This window comes from Mesocricetus auratus, unplaced genomic scaffold (genome assembly GCF_017639785.1).
Source record: "Mesocricetus auratus isolate SY011 unplaced genomic scaffold, BCM_Maur_2.0 Super-Scaffold_100042, whole genome shotgun sequence".
NCBI classification, from domain to species: domain Eukaryota; kingdom Metazoa; phylum Chordata; class Mammalia; order Rodentia; family Cricetidae; genus Mesocricetus; species Mesocricetus auratus.
Window position 1 is genome coordinate 7201319 of NW_024429219.1, and position 14858 is coordinate 7216176.

Here is a 14858-nt window from a genome sequence, read left to right on the forward strand (position 1 = left end):
TGAAATGCTTTATATGCAGTTGTCTTAGCTTTTCATTTTAATTTCCAGTGAATAATGGCTAGATGAGAGACAGTTCTGTTTTCTATGCTATAAAACCAAGCAACCCACTGAGCCCCCAGCTGAGCAGGATCTTGGTCTTCCCCAAGGAAGCTGGGAGCAAATTGCTGTTTCCATACTTAGCATGTTTTAATTCTCCATGGCACTGAAATCCTTTCTGGTTATACACGCTTTAACTGTTGAGCCACAGTCATTAAGAGAAACACCAAGGATGAAGGTTCTAGAATTTAAACTTTTCTCACAGTGTGCATGTGGCATTGGGATCACTGTAGACAGCTGTTTTCCGGTCTGTGTTGTTGGTTCTGGGGTTCAAACTAAGACTATTAGGCCTGGGAGCAGTCGCCTTTATTCACTGAGTCATCCTGCAGACTACCAAGAGGGGCCACAGGAGGCTGGGTGTGGTAGGTTAGGGCTGCAGTCTCAACCCTCAGGAGGTTGAGACAAGAGGTTTGCTGTGAGTTCAGGGACAGCCTGGGCTGCACAGTTCCCCCCTCTTCAGAAGACTGGCATTGGGCTAAGGGCTACTGCAGTGGGTGGATCTTTCAGTGTGGAGAGACTGGGATTCAACTCCTTAGATGCTAAACTCAAAGCTTACAGATCTATCTCTAGGATTGCATAAGTTTCTGAGAGTCAGCCCAAAATGGGGAAAGGCCCAAGGCTGGCTGGAGATGTAGAGTTTCAGACCCCGGCTGTGACTGCCCACTGGGCTCTGTGGTCCTCAGAGCCGAGCTCTGTCCTAATTACTAGCTGAGTACAGCCTCGTGATGGAAGAGACACATCATGTCTCTGCGCAGCCGCCCGGGGATACTGCTGGGGTCAGTAATCGGGTGGGAGATGCCTAAGACCAGATAGTCTCCAGAAACTCTTTGGAAGGAATTCTTTGGAATTTTTCCTAGAACAAAGGACTACTACTGTTTTAAGTTTACTTGGAGCACTGTTCTTGAGGCTGTGGGCTTTCACAATAAAGCTGGTGACCCTGCTGCGCAGCTACCTTAGTTCAGGAGACTTTGTTAGTTGTGTGTGTCCTATGCTGAGGATACCGCCCAGTGTCTCAGTCTATTTCCTGTTGCCTGCAGGATGTAGGAGTCTTAGCTCCTCCTCCAGCACCGTACCTGCCCGCACACTGCCATGTTCCCCACCGTGATGATAATGGACTGAACCCCTGAAGCTGTAAGTGAGCCACCCCAGTGAAATGTTTTCCTTTATAAGAGTTGCCAGGTGGGGGTGGTGGCACACTCAGGAGGCAGAGGCAGGCCTGGTCTCCAGAGCGAGTTCCAGGACAGGCTCCAAAGCTACACAGAGAAGCCCTGTCTCACAAGAGTTACCACGGCTGGGCAGTGGTGGTACCCACCTTTAATCCCAGCGCTCGTACTTACAGTGGTCACGGTGTCTGTGTCTCATCATAGCAATAGAAGCCCTTAGTAGGACACACTGGGTTCCTGTGCTCATGATTGATAATGATGAGTGGGTAAAGTACTTGCACTCACGAGGACCTGAGTCCCCATCCCTGGCACCCATGTTAAAAAAAAAACCAGAGGTAGTGTATACTTGAGACCTGACTGCATTATTGGGGTCAGAGGCAGACCCTGGGGACTCAGTGCCTAGCTAAGGTGACTGGAATGGCCAGCTTAGGGGTCAGTGAGAGACTCAGTCTCAAGTAAGTTTGACAGTAAAAGGAAGACAACCCATGGCCTCCTCATCTGCCCATACAGGTAGCTACACCTGGGCTCCCTCCCCATGCACACATTTACTACACACACAAAAATGAAGAGAAGAGGAGGCCGGGAGGTGGTGGTGCACAGGACTGTTCGTTACACAGTGAAACCCTGTCTCGAGGAGAGAGAGAGAGAGAGAGGGAGGGAGGGAGGGAGGGAGGGAGGGAGGGAGAGGAGGGAGGGAGGGAGGGAGAGAGACAGAGACAGTCAGAGAGAAAGAGAGTAGGGAGGGAGGGAGGGAGAGAGGGAGGGAGGGAGAGAGACAGAGACAGTCAGAGAGAGAGAGAGAGAGAGAGAGAGGGAGGGAGGGAGGGAGGGAGGGAGACAGAGACAGAGAGAGACAGAGGAGGGAGGGAGGGAGGGAGAGAGACAGAGACAGTCAGAGAGAGAGAGAGAGAGAGAGAGAGAGAGAGAGAGAGAGAGAGAGAGAGAGAGAGAGAGAGAGAGAGAATCATAAAGGCAAAGAGGTAAAGAGGTAAGTCCCTGCATCTGGATTTGGGTACACTTTCTTAGAGCATGCCTTTCTTTTGTTTTTGTTTTTGTTTTTAACTCACTCTGTAGACCAGGCTGGCCTCAAGCTCCAAGAGATCTTTCTGCCTGTGTCTCCTGAGTACTGGGATTAAAGGTGTACACCTTTCTGCAGCCGGTGTAGTCAAGGTATAGCCAGTGCCAACAAGATGTGGACAGCTTGATCCATCCATTCGAATTCCAGTGTTTGGCATCAGTAGTTTGACTGCTGAGGAAGAACTGAGTGTAACGGTCCATGGGTCCTCCATAGGATTTGATTTCGGGGGTGACAGCAGAGGATGCCAGCCTCTGGAGCCTTGGTGATGACGCGCCTTATATCTCAATCAGTGGCTTCACGGTGGGATGTCTGCCATGGGAACAGACCAGGAAAGGAAGCATCTAGTTGGTTTGGTTTGGTTTGATTTTTGGGTTTTTTTTTTTTTTAAGATTTATTTATTTATTTAACATACAGTATTCTGCCTGCATGTATGTCTGCAGGCCCAAAGAGGGCACCAGGTCTCATTATATTCATTCTGTAGACCAGGCTGGCCTCCAACTCAGAGATCCACCAGCCTCTGCCTCCCCAGTCTGGATTAAAGGCCGACAGCACCACACCTGGCCTCAAATGTCTTAAAAAACACAGGTAGGGGCTGTTGAGAGGGCTCAGCAGGTAAAGGCACCACCTGCTGCCAGCCTTGACAAGCTGAGTCTGACTCTCAGCTTGGAAAAAAAGAGCTGACCCTTGAGGTTATTCCTACATACAGTCCATGGTCCATGTGCCCCCCCCACTCACACACACATACACATTCACACACATACACTCACACACACATACACACTCACACACACCTTCCCATAATTAAAACTTTAAAAACATATATAAAGAAAAACAATAAAAACACAGCATAAGACCTGCACGGTGGCGTACGCCTTTAATCCCAGCTCGAGGAGGCAGAAGCAGGTGGATCTCTGTGAGTTCAAGGCCAGTGTGGTCTACAAAGTGAGTTCTAGGACAGTCAGGGCTGTTACATAGAGAAACCCTGTCTCAAAAAAGAAAAAGAAAAAAAAACAATAAAAAACCAAAAACCTTTAAAAAAAATCCAAGAAAAAACACAGCATAAAAAAAACCAAATAATTATGAAACCCTACAAATAATAGACAAATCTGAAGAAACAAAATGCATAGCTAATTAGGAACTGAATGGCTGAATAGTAAGGACTCAGTAATAACTCTTGTAATGAATTCAGTGCATAGATGTATATATTAAAGAAGACTATTAGCCCTTTCTCTCTCGTTTTCTTCTCTTGCTTTTACCCAGAAATTAAGGGTTGGGAAGTGGTAATTAGCAGGGCTGCTGTCAAAGCCAATTGCCTAACAAGGACCGACATTGTGACTGGAGTCGGAAGAACAGAGTAAGGTTAATAGGGAGATTGTTGGTCCCTGCTTGGCTTCGACATTCTTTTCTCTTACCAGGACAGGCAGGCCTTACTCAGCCTGTCTATTTGGGGGCATACTGGCAAGTGGTTGCATTTCTCTCCCAGCTCAGGCACCCCGGTGGTGTGTGGAAGATGATTGGTGTGCGGTGAACTCATGTTTTACAACTGCTCTAACCCCATCTTTGGGGCAGAGCTTTCCTTATAGATTCACTGACAGTGCTGACCATGCTCCTGCCTCACACTCTGACCCTGGGACATGAAAGGGACCACGCCCTCTCCCCAGGTGCAGTGCTGCTCTTCCTCACAGGGCATTTCATGTGACCTCTTCAACCTTGGGGCTTTAGTACCTACTGTCCTGGCCTGGGGAGGGGACCCAGCCAGCAGCCTGGTGATGCAAGCTTGATCTCTCTAACCCACACGTGTACATCCACTCAACATGACATCACACACAACATTTTTAAAAAAGGGAAGGAGCTGGAGAGATCCGGGTTTGGTTCCCAGCACCCACGTGCTGGCTCACAATCATCCATAACTCCAGTTCCAGGGAATCCGACATTCTTTTCTGATCGACATGGACACCAGGCAACCAAACACTCCTACACTTTAAGTAAATCTAAACTCACAGAGATCCTCGTGAGTGCTGGGATTATCTAAGTAGTTAGCTATTTTTAGTTTTAATATACCTGGATTCCTAGGAACATGCACATTTAACACGTAACCCCAGGACAGATGTTACTCTGCTGAGAATTTCACTGGGGAAATCTCACTTCCAGGACAGTGCTGTGTGCTGTTAGAGCTCACAATCGACTCATGCTGCCAGCCTGCCTGTCAAATCCTAGGTAAGCCGACAACACGGCAGCTTTTCTGTGTGTTTGGTCTTGCAGACAGTGGCGTGCACACTTTTATTGGAAGGCATTTCCCTTTGTGTTTGTGTACCGTTACACGTGGAAGGCATTAGTGTTTCTGAACAAGTAAGAACCGAGAAGCATCATAGCAGTGGCTTTATTTAAGGACTGAGAGGTATCACAAAGACTTGGAGGGCCGGGCGGTGGTGGCACTCGCCTTTAATCTCAGCACTCGGGAGGCAGAGGCAGGCCGATCTCTGTGAGTTTGAGGCCAGCCTGGTCTACAGAGCTACACAGAGAAACCCTGTCTGGAAAAACAAACAAACCCAAAGACTGGGAGGAACTGGGGGCGCTGACATGGGAACTGACGTGTAAGGCACTATGTATGAGACGGAAAAGCTGCTGACAGGCGTGACTCCTGCTGTAGCTGAGGAAACGGTTCATCTGTTTTCTGCACCTCGCCTTTACCACAAGACTTAATGCTACATTTCTTTGCTTAACTGGCTAATGTGAGGCTGGGGGGTGGTTCATTAGGGGGATGTGCTCACTACGTATGAGGCCCTCGTTCAATCCTAGCACCCAGAACCTACACACACACACACACACACACACACACACACACACACACACACACACACACACACCAGGGGGGTAACAGCAGCATTTTCTTCCCAGCATACGCAAGCCAAATGCCACGTAACTATGCGTCCTTTCCTTGAAGGCAGACTGCACTGTAGATTGCAGAAGTTGCAGCAGTCTGAGCAGAAACAGGGGAGGAAGCCAGAAGCGTGCTGCTCTTCACGGACTTGGGGCCACAACACAGGAATCACTTAGCTACACTTTCTACCCCCTGCTGGCAAAGCATATTAGGAAATGGAACAGAGTTTCACAGTAGCGACAGCTTCACAGCGCTGAGTCAGATATTAGGAGTGGTGGATGTGACTCCATGTCCCTGGGGTTTGCAGATGCAGTAAATGCCTTTACTCAAACAGCAACCACATTAACTTGGGAAGGAAGTTCACGGCCACCGTTAGCCTTTTCTTTGCCATTATCTGTGTCTGAGACTCTGCTGTTCAAGTTGTAGAATGAGTCCTAAGTATGACAAGTTTTCTCAGCCTTTGACAAGGGACCTAAGGCCTCCTCTACAATAAGTGCATTCTGGGAGCTGGAGCACCCAGAGTCTGTGACTCCAGTTCCGGGGTCTGACACCCTCTTCTGGCCTTCGTGGACTCGAGGTGCACACATGGGACACAGACGTTCATGCAGGCAAAGCACTCATATACATTCAAGAAACAAAAATGAAAATCTGGCCGGGCGGTGGTGGCGCACGCCTTTAATCCCAGCACTCGGGAGGCAGAGGCAGGCGGATCTCTGTGAGTTCGAGGCCAGCCTGGTCTACCCAGTGAGTTCCAGGACGCCAGGGCTACACAGAGAAACCCTGTCTTGAAAAATTCTTTTACACTAAGAGGAGGTAGAAGGGCATTGTATAGGCTGGAACAGCTTTTCTGGAACAGGTAGAAGCCACCTGTGCTAGAAAGAGCACCCGGAAGCAGGAGGTAGAGAAGACTGTAGGTAGTAAAATGACAAGGGGCGGTTGTTTACTGGTAACAAAACCAAGGCTTCTCCTCAGCAAGTCACGCTCCTGGTGGAGCTACTCGGGGTCCTGTTTGGCTCGTTTGGGACTCTGCTGTTCCCCAGACGGCGGGCTCTTCCTCACCGAAAGACTCCGGAGTGAACGCAAGCTCCCCACTTGCTGCAGGCGCAGGGTGAGCTCCATGCTGCAGGCCTGCTGGACCGTTCCCGCCTTCTTTATGTCCCAGTTCAAAGCAACAGCCAGGGCTTCGGGGTCCTCCTTGGAGACCAACTGCAGCAAGAGTAAGAACCACTGAACCCGCAGCTTCTGAGCCCCTCGCCCGCGTTCTCTCTCTCGCGCCTCCTTTTCTTCCTTTTAGAGACACAGCTGGCCCTGTATGAGGCCCAGGCCGGCCTGAGCGCAGTGTGGCATGCCTTTCACGGCCGTGGCCCCTCAGGCCCACCAGGAAACAGAACCAAGCTCACGCTGACTCAGTTCCCTTCCCTTCCACCTAGACCTGGGAGTGCTTGGTACCCAGGGACAAGAACAAGGGTAGAGACTAGCCACCCTGAGGGACTCCCTTGTCAAGACGCTCGTTCTCCACTCTTGACAGCCAGCACATGCTGGGCCCCGCAGGCCTGTCTTCTGTTTCCCCACGGGGTTGAGGGCCAGACTGAGGCGGGTGGATGTGAGTTTGAGGCCAGCCTGGTCTCTACAGACCAAGTTCAAGGATAGCCAGGGCTACACAGAGAGACACTGTCTTGAAAAACAAAATAAAACAAAACAAAAAAAGCTACTTGGATGTAGATGAAGTGAGATGTTTGCAAACGCTCTGGCTGTGTTAAAAGGCAAATGGGCAGTGTAGGTCAGCCTGCAGAGGTGAAGGAAACCACACACTTTTCTCTGCACCTCCAAACTACACTTCCGGGTAAAGCCATTCTCTGAAGTTGAGGGCCCCTAGTCCTCGCCCACCTCCAAATCCTGACTAGATAAACTCAGCTCTGGAGCAGGCTTCTCCCTCAGTGTGGTAAGGATTCGGCTTGTCAGAGCCACGCCCGAAGCCATCTCTTTGGTGATGCCCGTGTCAACCGCATCCGAGTCTCCACCCAAGGCAGCTTTGGACTCTGCAAAGTAGACGAGAGAAAAGCAGCAGGTCATGGAACCGCAGTCACTCAGCCAGGCAGGCATCCACCAGGGTGAGGGAGGCCACATCCCCAGGGGACTGTGGTCCTCGGGGAATCAGGCTGCTCTACAAACAAGGTCCCACCGTTAAGGACGCTCCCAGAGTAGGCGAGTGTGAGGCCTACCTTCCTGGTTGGACAAGATGTCGCCCTCCTTCTCCAAGGCCCGGAGATACAGTTCCAGGAGCTGCTTGGACTGGCGGGCCTCCTCCCTCTGGTCAAGCACCTGTTGGAGTGTGCTCTGGAGCCCTTGGACAGTGGCACAACTCTGGCAAAGTTCCCGAGCCAGCTCTGGACACGGGATGTCGATGAGTACCTGGCGGTCAAGCAAAGGCTCTGAGAAACCTCAAGGAAGTGTGGAGGCTCTCAAATGCATCTGTTCTAGAACATTCCATCTCCTTCTCAAGCTACTTACTTGAAGGGAAAAACATTTGACATTTCCAAAATTCTAGTGGGAAAACAGGGAAAATCATGTTTTGGTGTCTTGATAAAAACAAAATTAAGGGCCAGGCAGTGGTGGCGCACACCTTTAATCTCAACACTCTGAAGGCAAAGGCAGGTGGATCTCTGTGAGTTCAAGACCAACCTGATCTACAGATAAGAGTTCCAGGACAGCCAGGGCTGTTACACAGAGAAACCCTGCCTCAAAAAACAAATAATTCAACTACATGGGTTGGAGAGATGGCTCAGCACTTAAGAGTTTGTACTGATCTTGCAGAGGACCTGAGTTCAGGTCCCATCACCCATGCTGGGTGGCTCACACTTCCTGTAACCCCAGCTTCATGGGTCCACATCTCTGGCCTCTACCAGAACCTGCATTCATATGCACACACTACCCCCAACACACACACACACACACACACACACACACACACCCCACACATAATTAAATCTTAGAGAGAGAGAGAGAGAGAAATGCAGTACGACACTAAAGGAGGCAACTGATCATTTCTACAATGAATCAATATAAAGAATTTTTTTTAAATCTATTGTTGTTACTGTGTTTGTGGTATATGTGAGGGTAGGCGTGATGACACCGGGGTGCACGCGTGGAGAGCTGAGTGTCTACCATGCGGGTTCCAGGGATGAAGGTGAGCTCGATGGCAGGAGCCTCTACCCAGTATGTTGCTAGCCCTGTGTCTTAAAAATGTTTGTTCATTAATTTTTGTTTAGGCATGTGGAGATGAGAAGGTAGCCTGGCTTTTCACACCCACAAGCAAACTGAAAAGGCTCCTGCCTTCCCTCTGTCCACAACACTGGCCTCGACTTCCCCCATGCAGGCTCCGTCCTGTTCTGAGGCTCTTAGCTTGTTATCTCTTGGGAACCTGCCAGTGCTTTCAATACACATACTCTTTAACTGAGCAAGTACACTCTGAATTTATTTCACAGATAAGCATCTCTGCAGAATGGCTAGAGATACCCAGTATGGACCTCTGGCCTCCACATAAGCATGGACAGGTGAATACTGCCTGTTCTCCCACATGTGTGCGGAAACACACACACACACACACACACACACACACACACACGGCTGGAGAGATGGCTCAGCAGTAAGGAAGACCGTGTACTGCTATTCCAGAGTACCTGAGTCTAGTTCCTATCACCCACATGAGGACCCTCAGCTCCAGGAGACCAGGTGCCTCTGAAGGCAGCTGCACACAATACACCTAGACACATAGACACACACAGTCACATAGACACACACAGACACATAGACACAGACAGTCACACAGACAGACACATAGACACACACAGTCACATAGACAGACACAGACACATAGACACACACAGACACATAGACACACACAGACACATAGACACACACATAGACACACACAGACACATAGACACAGACACACACATAGACACAGACACACACAGTCACACAGACAGACACATAGACACACACAGACACATAGACACACACAGACACATAGACACACACAGACACATAGACACACAGTCACATAGACACACACAGTCACACAGACAGACACATAGACACACACAGACACATAGACACACACAGATACATAGACACAGACACACACAGTCACACAGACAGACACATAGACACACACAGACACATAGACACACAGACACACACAGACACATAGACACACACAGACACATAGACACACAGACACAGACACACACAGACACATAGACACACAGACACAGACACACACAGACACATAGATACACACAGACACACACAGTCACACAGACAGACACATAGACACACACACACACACAATTAGAAAATAATTTGGGAAGTTGTAGCATACTCCCCACCATAGCCCATCTTAGACAATTCCCCACTACTCAGTGATGCAGTGTGTGTAGCCCCATCTCGGCACTGAGAAAAGAAGTTACCATCTAAAAAAGACTCCTTAGCAATTACTCCCCAGCTCTGACCAGTGCCATAGCCCACACGCTCATTCACCCACTTTGTTATTTCGTTTGTTTTTGAATTTGGAGAGAGTGTTTCTGTGTAACCCTGGCTGTCCTAGAACTAGCCCTGTAGACCAAGCTGGCCTCAAATTCAGAGCTCCACCCTCCTCTGCCTCCTGAGTGCTGGGATTAAAGCCATGTGCCACCTTGGCCCAGCTTGTTTGTTTATTTTTAAGGCAGGGTTTTACTATTTAGCTCAGGCTAGCCACATACTCATGGTCCTTTTGTCTCAGTCTCCCAAGTACTGGGTTTTAGGCTTGAACTACCATGTTCAGCTTAATCTACTTTTTAGTCTCCGTGATATTGCAAATTCTAGCAAATCTGTATAAATGTAATCATGGAGCCAGATGTAGTGAACACCTGAAGTCCCAGCACTTGGGAGGTGGCAGCAGCAAGATTAGTTACTGCAAGTTTAAGGCCAACCTGAGCTAGGCCAAGCTGGTTGTTGTGGCGCACTCCTTTAATCCCAGCACCTGGGAGGCAGAGGCAGGCGGATCTCTGAGTTCGAGGCCAACTTGGTCTACAGAGCTAGTTCTAGGACAGCCTCCAAAACAATACAGAGAAACCCTGTCTCAAAAAACCAAAAAAAAAAAAAAAGAAAAAAAAAGCAAGAAAAGAACCAAGGTGTCAATAGACAATTTTAAAAACATGGAATTACTACAACGGGAGAGACGGGAGATGGGGCACAGAGGCTAAGGTGACATCCGGCGCTGGTGAGCGCTGTGGGCTGTGCGGGCACTCACCTGGAGGTCCTCTTCTGACAGCAGGACGATGCTGGACAGATCGTTCTTCAGCTGTCTGGCCACGTTCCTCCACTTCACCCCTACCCCGCTGTCTGTCTGGTCAGCATCGAAGGACTCTTGGGAAACCCAGGCTGTTCCTCCATCTGATCAGAGACAATGCGGGAGGTCAGGAACTCAGAGGCCGCTTTGCCTGCAACCCCAACACACAGCGCCCCGGCTGGAAAGTGAGCACCCGACCACCTTCTGCCCGACCACCCAGGATGACGTCATGCCAGGGACGCCCTTTTTCGGGAATTCTCCAGAAAGCTGATCCCCACCCTGGGCCTTAGTGTTCTCTCCTCTGTGCCCCATCCCCTATTCCTGTGTGAAACCACACTGTATTCTTTGGAGAGAAGCTAACACCTTTAACCCCAGCCCTCAGGAGGCCAAGGCCGGCAGCAAGTCTGAAGCCAGCCAGGTCTACAGAAGATCTTGTTTTTAATGGGGAAAAAGGAAGCAGCAGCCACTTAGCTCTAAGGTACGCTCACACCTGGGCCAAAGGTCCTACCACACCTCTCTGATTCGTCTTGTTGTGTTCTTTTGGGGGGAGCTGGGGAGCTAGGATTTCCTGCAGCCCGAGCTAGGCTTGAATTCATGATGTAGTCGAGGTTAGCCTAGGACTCCTGATCCTCCTGCCTCTGCCTCCTAAGTTCTGGGATCACCGGCCCCCATGCCAGCATGCTTGGCTGTGCTCTGCTTTGGTATGTGAAGGTATTCACTATCCCTGGCCCTTGTCCTGGGGATGGCAAGGGGTAGGGACCGATTCTTTAACTGGGACAGCACGCACAATGGTGGCTGGTAAAGGTGATTTCTCAGTGTAGCAGCAATGGCCTTTTTCAAAGCTGCTTCTCTAGCTCTCTTCAGTTCTTGCCTCCCTGAATCTGCAGCGGTGATGATGATGGCATCATTAACCTCTACCGAGACCTTACTGTTTGCCAGACGAGAGCAGTTACTAACACGTTGCCTTGGACAGTGTCTGGAGACATCCTTGCTTGTCACAGCCGGGAGAGACAGACACTGTAATCTGTAACTACTATTTCAATAAGGACCTGGCGGGCCGTGTGATCTGCCCAGTCACCTGCTTAGGAATGGCAGAGCCACGATTCACACCCCCCAGTTTCAGAGACACGCGGGGTTCCGGTTGCTGTGGGCCCGGGAGAGATGGCTCACTCATCTACAGGCTCAGCGCCGTGCCTGGCACTCGGAGGGGCTCGGGTAACACTCCTGAGTGTTTAGACGGCCAGACGAGCGGCAACCGCTCGCCCGTGCGGTCACATCGCTGTGCGGTCACATCGCTGCGCAGCCTGCAGTTCCTACCCGAATTGGTGTATGTCCACTTCTCTGTGCGGGCCAGCGCCACAAACTTGGTATTGGAGGGGAGACAGAGGAAGTAGTCATCGTCATCCACTACTGTGCCGTCCTCTGCCAGGACCAGTGTGATTGGCGTCAGGGACTCATCAATGGCCAGGATTTCACAAGCTGGGAAAATAAAATGTTCGGCAGGTGACGAACATCCTAAGGAAATTATATCCCTCTTAGTACTCTCATGTATGTCCCAAGGGCTAACTAGAACTGCTGGGACACAATAATGTTTAAATCATGACCACAAGTCTTAGCACTAATGTAACATTTATCATATGCCTGGTGCTGTTCCAACTGCGTTTCAGGTAAACCACTAATCCTGTCAGGGAGTTACTATTATTGTTTTTAAAGATTTTAATTATTATGTATACAATGGTTTGTCTGCATGTATCCTACAGGCCAGAAGAGGGCACCAGATCTCCTTACAGATGGTTGTGAGCCACCATGTGGTTGCTGGGAATTGAACTCAGGACCTCTGGAAGAGCAGCCAGTGCTCCTAACAGCTGAGTCATCTTTCCAGCCCGGGAGTTACTATTAGTATTTCCGGATTTACGGACAATGAACCAAGCTCAGAGAGATTAAGTAACACATTAAAAATTCCATAGTAGCCAGGTGGTGGTGGCACACACCTTTAATCCCAGTGCTTGGGAGGCAGAAGCAGGCAGATCTCTGTGAGTTCAAGACCAGCCTAGTCTACAAGACCTCTAGTTCCAGGACAGCCTCCAAAGCCACAGAGAAACCCTGCCTCGAAAAACCAAAAAGAAAAAAAGAAAAAAAAAAGAAAAAAACCTAGAAAACTAATTCCCATAGTAAGTGGCACAGTTGAGATTCATTTTTAGTTTTTATATGTATGAATAGTTTGTTTTCTGAATGTATGTGTGTGGACCACATTCGTGTCTATGCTCAAGGAGCCCAGAAGAGGGTGCTGGATGCCCTAGAGCTGGAGTTACAGACAGCTGTGAGCTGCCACAAGGGTGCTCAGAACTGAACCCAGGTCCTCTGCAAGAGCAGCCAGTGCTCTTAACAGCTGAGCCATCTCTCCAGCGTCCCGGACTGAGATTTAAACCCAGGGTGGCTCCTGAACATGTTTCCCACAGCTACTCTGCACCCTGATATAGGAATCAGCCAGAACCTGGTCTGATTACCTGTGGACAAGTGGTGCTGCCTCTTGCTTACTTATTCAGTGGTCATCTTAGATTCCACACATCCAGTGTCAGAAAAAAAAGAAAGAAAAGAGCTTTCTTTCCTGTGTAGCTACCTTCCTTCACGGCTGTTCTAGCTAAAGGGAAATACAACGGCAGCAGAGGCTTGTCTCGGTGTCTTTTAATTTTTATTATTGCCAGGCAAGAGGCTCTCAACAATGCTGTCATCACCCAAAATAGGACAGCCGGTCTCCTTTAGGCTCAGCTGCAGAGAACGCAGACCTCTGTGCCAAGGACACCCAGCCAAGGCAACTGAAGTGACACGAAAACTGAAGTAACCTGTTGCCGGGGTGAAATGCAAACACTGATGAGGCAGAATCATTGTCACCAAATCAAACCCAGCCCGAGGGTCTCAGTGGCTGTCAGGAAGCGAAGCACGCCTAAAACACACTATGACTACAGGCCCGGGGCCAGCTTACGTGGAAGACCTGCAGAATGTCTTTGGATACCAAATTTGTTGCTTTGGGACAATAACGCGTGTAAACAATTTGAACATATCATCTCATCTGAGAGCTCCAACATTCCTTTGAGGCCGGGCTGGAAATGCACCCGCTACACTGCTGAAAACCGGTTAAGTGCGAGGCCCAGCAACATCCGCTCAGAACCTGGGTCCGCCCAAGTCCCCTGTACGCACTCTAGGGGGCAGGTACTGGCCGCTTCCTTTTAGTGGAACAGGGTACTGACTGTGGACACCCATCCCAGCCCGCCAGGGACCCCAGGACCGCCTCTGCGAGCCAGAGTAGAGAGAATACGCTAGACTCCGTTTCCAAAACCGGGCCGGTGAGCCTGCATCTGCACAGAGCCTCTCACGGGAGGAAAATGAAAGCGCCAAAACCCTGTCAATCACCGGAGGAAAATGAAAGCGCCAAAACCCTGTCAATCACCGGACCCACATGGGCCGCTGCAGTCCCTCGGCTCTCGGGGTCACCTTCGCGACCCTTCCCGGTGCCCTCAGCAGCCAACCTTTGCTCCTCAGCTCCTCGAGGCAGGAGGCCGCCACGCCGTGCTGATCGCGGCTGTGGTTGCGACGCAGCAGACACGGCTTGAGAGGCCGGACATCGTCCGGGTCCGGGGAGCTGGCTCCTCGCGACTGCGCCATCCTCCTCGAAGTGCGACCTGACAGCCCAAGCCGCTTCCCGGGTCTCTGACGCCCCCTCCCCCCGTGGCCTGCCGGGAGATGTAGTTCTCCCCACCGCAAGTTATGCAAAGACCAAGGCACGCCGGGAGATGTAGTTCTTGTGGCGGCCAATCGCGTTCGTTCCAGGGCAATACCGGAGTTGAAGTTTCTGGGTTCAAAGCTGGGGGACCGGGAGTCAGCTCAGGAAAAGGGGTGGCTTCTTTCTATTCTTTTCTGTCCTCTCTCCTTTTTCCTTCCCCGCCCCTTTCCCTTCTCTTTAAAACACTGTATGATGGAACGGAACCCAGGATTTCAATATGGTCTACACAGTGCCAGCCATGTTTTTATGTTTTATTTAAGAATTGCCACCCCGGGGCTGGAGAGATGGCTCAGAGGTTAAGAGCACTGACTGCTCTTCCAGAGGTCCTGAGTTCAATTCCCAGCAACCACATGGTGGCTCACAACCATCTGTAATGAGATCTGGTGCCCTCTTCTGGCCTGCTGGCATACATAGAGGCAGGATGTTGTATTCATAATAAATAAAAAAAAAGAAAAGAAAAAGAAAAAAGAATTGCCATCCCAGCCATGGTGACACACGCCTTCAATCCCAGCACTTGGGAGGCAGAG

At 50.1% G+C, this 14858-nt stretch overlaps 1 protein-coding gene across 1 annotated transcript; it reads right to left on the reverse strand.

Annotated features, from left to right (window-relative positions):
* Window positions 1-4703: 4703 nt before the first annotated feature.
* Dffa (DNA fragmentation factor subunit alpha) lies at window positions 4704-14271 on the reverse strand. The gene is made up of 6 exons (XM_005079310.4): window positions 14078-14271; window positions 11868-12029; window positions 10512-10654; window positions 7441-7630; window positions 7106-7257; window positions 4704-6424 (listed from the first exon to the last, which is right to left on the reverse strand). The coding sequence occupies exons 1-6, from the start codon at window positions 14211-14213 to the stop codon at window positions 6212-6214; spliced, it is 996 nt and encodes a 331-aa protein (XP_005079367.1). The 5' UTR covers window positions 14214-14271; the 3' UTR covers window positions 4704-6211.
* Between the last annotated feature and the right edge of the window lie 587 nt (window positions 14272-14858).

Bases quoted from the DNA above. Each gene is read 5' to 3' on its own strand.
- Dffa (XM_005079310.4), bottom strand. From the start codon at position 14,213: ATGGCGCAGTCGCGAGGAGCCAGCTCCCCGGACCCGGACGATGTCCGG. The intron at 12,030-14,077 runs GTTGGCTGCTGA...TTATTTTCCCAG, and splicing joins CGAGGAGCTGAGGAGCAAAG to CTTGTGAAATCCTGGCCATT. The intron at 7,258-7,440 runs GTAGGCCTCACA...TCTACTTTGCAG, and splicing joins CATCTTGTCCAACCAGGAAG to AGTCCAAAGCTGCCTTGGGT.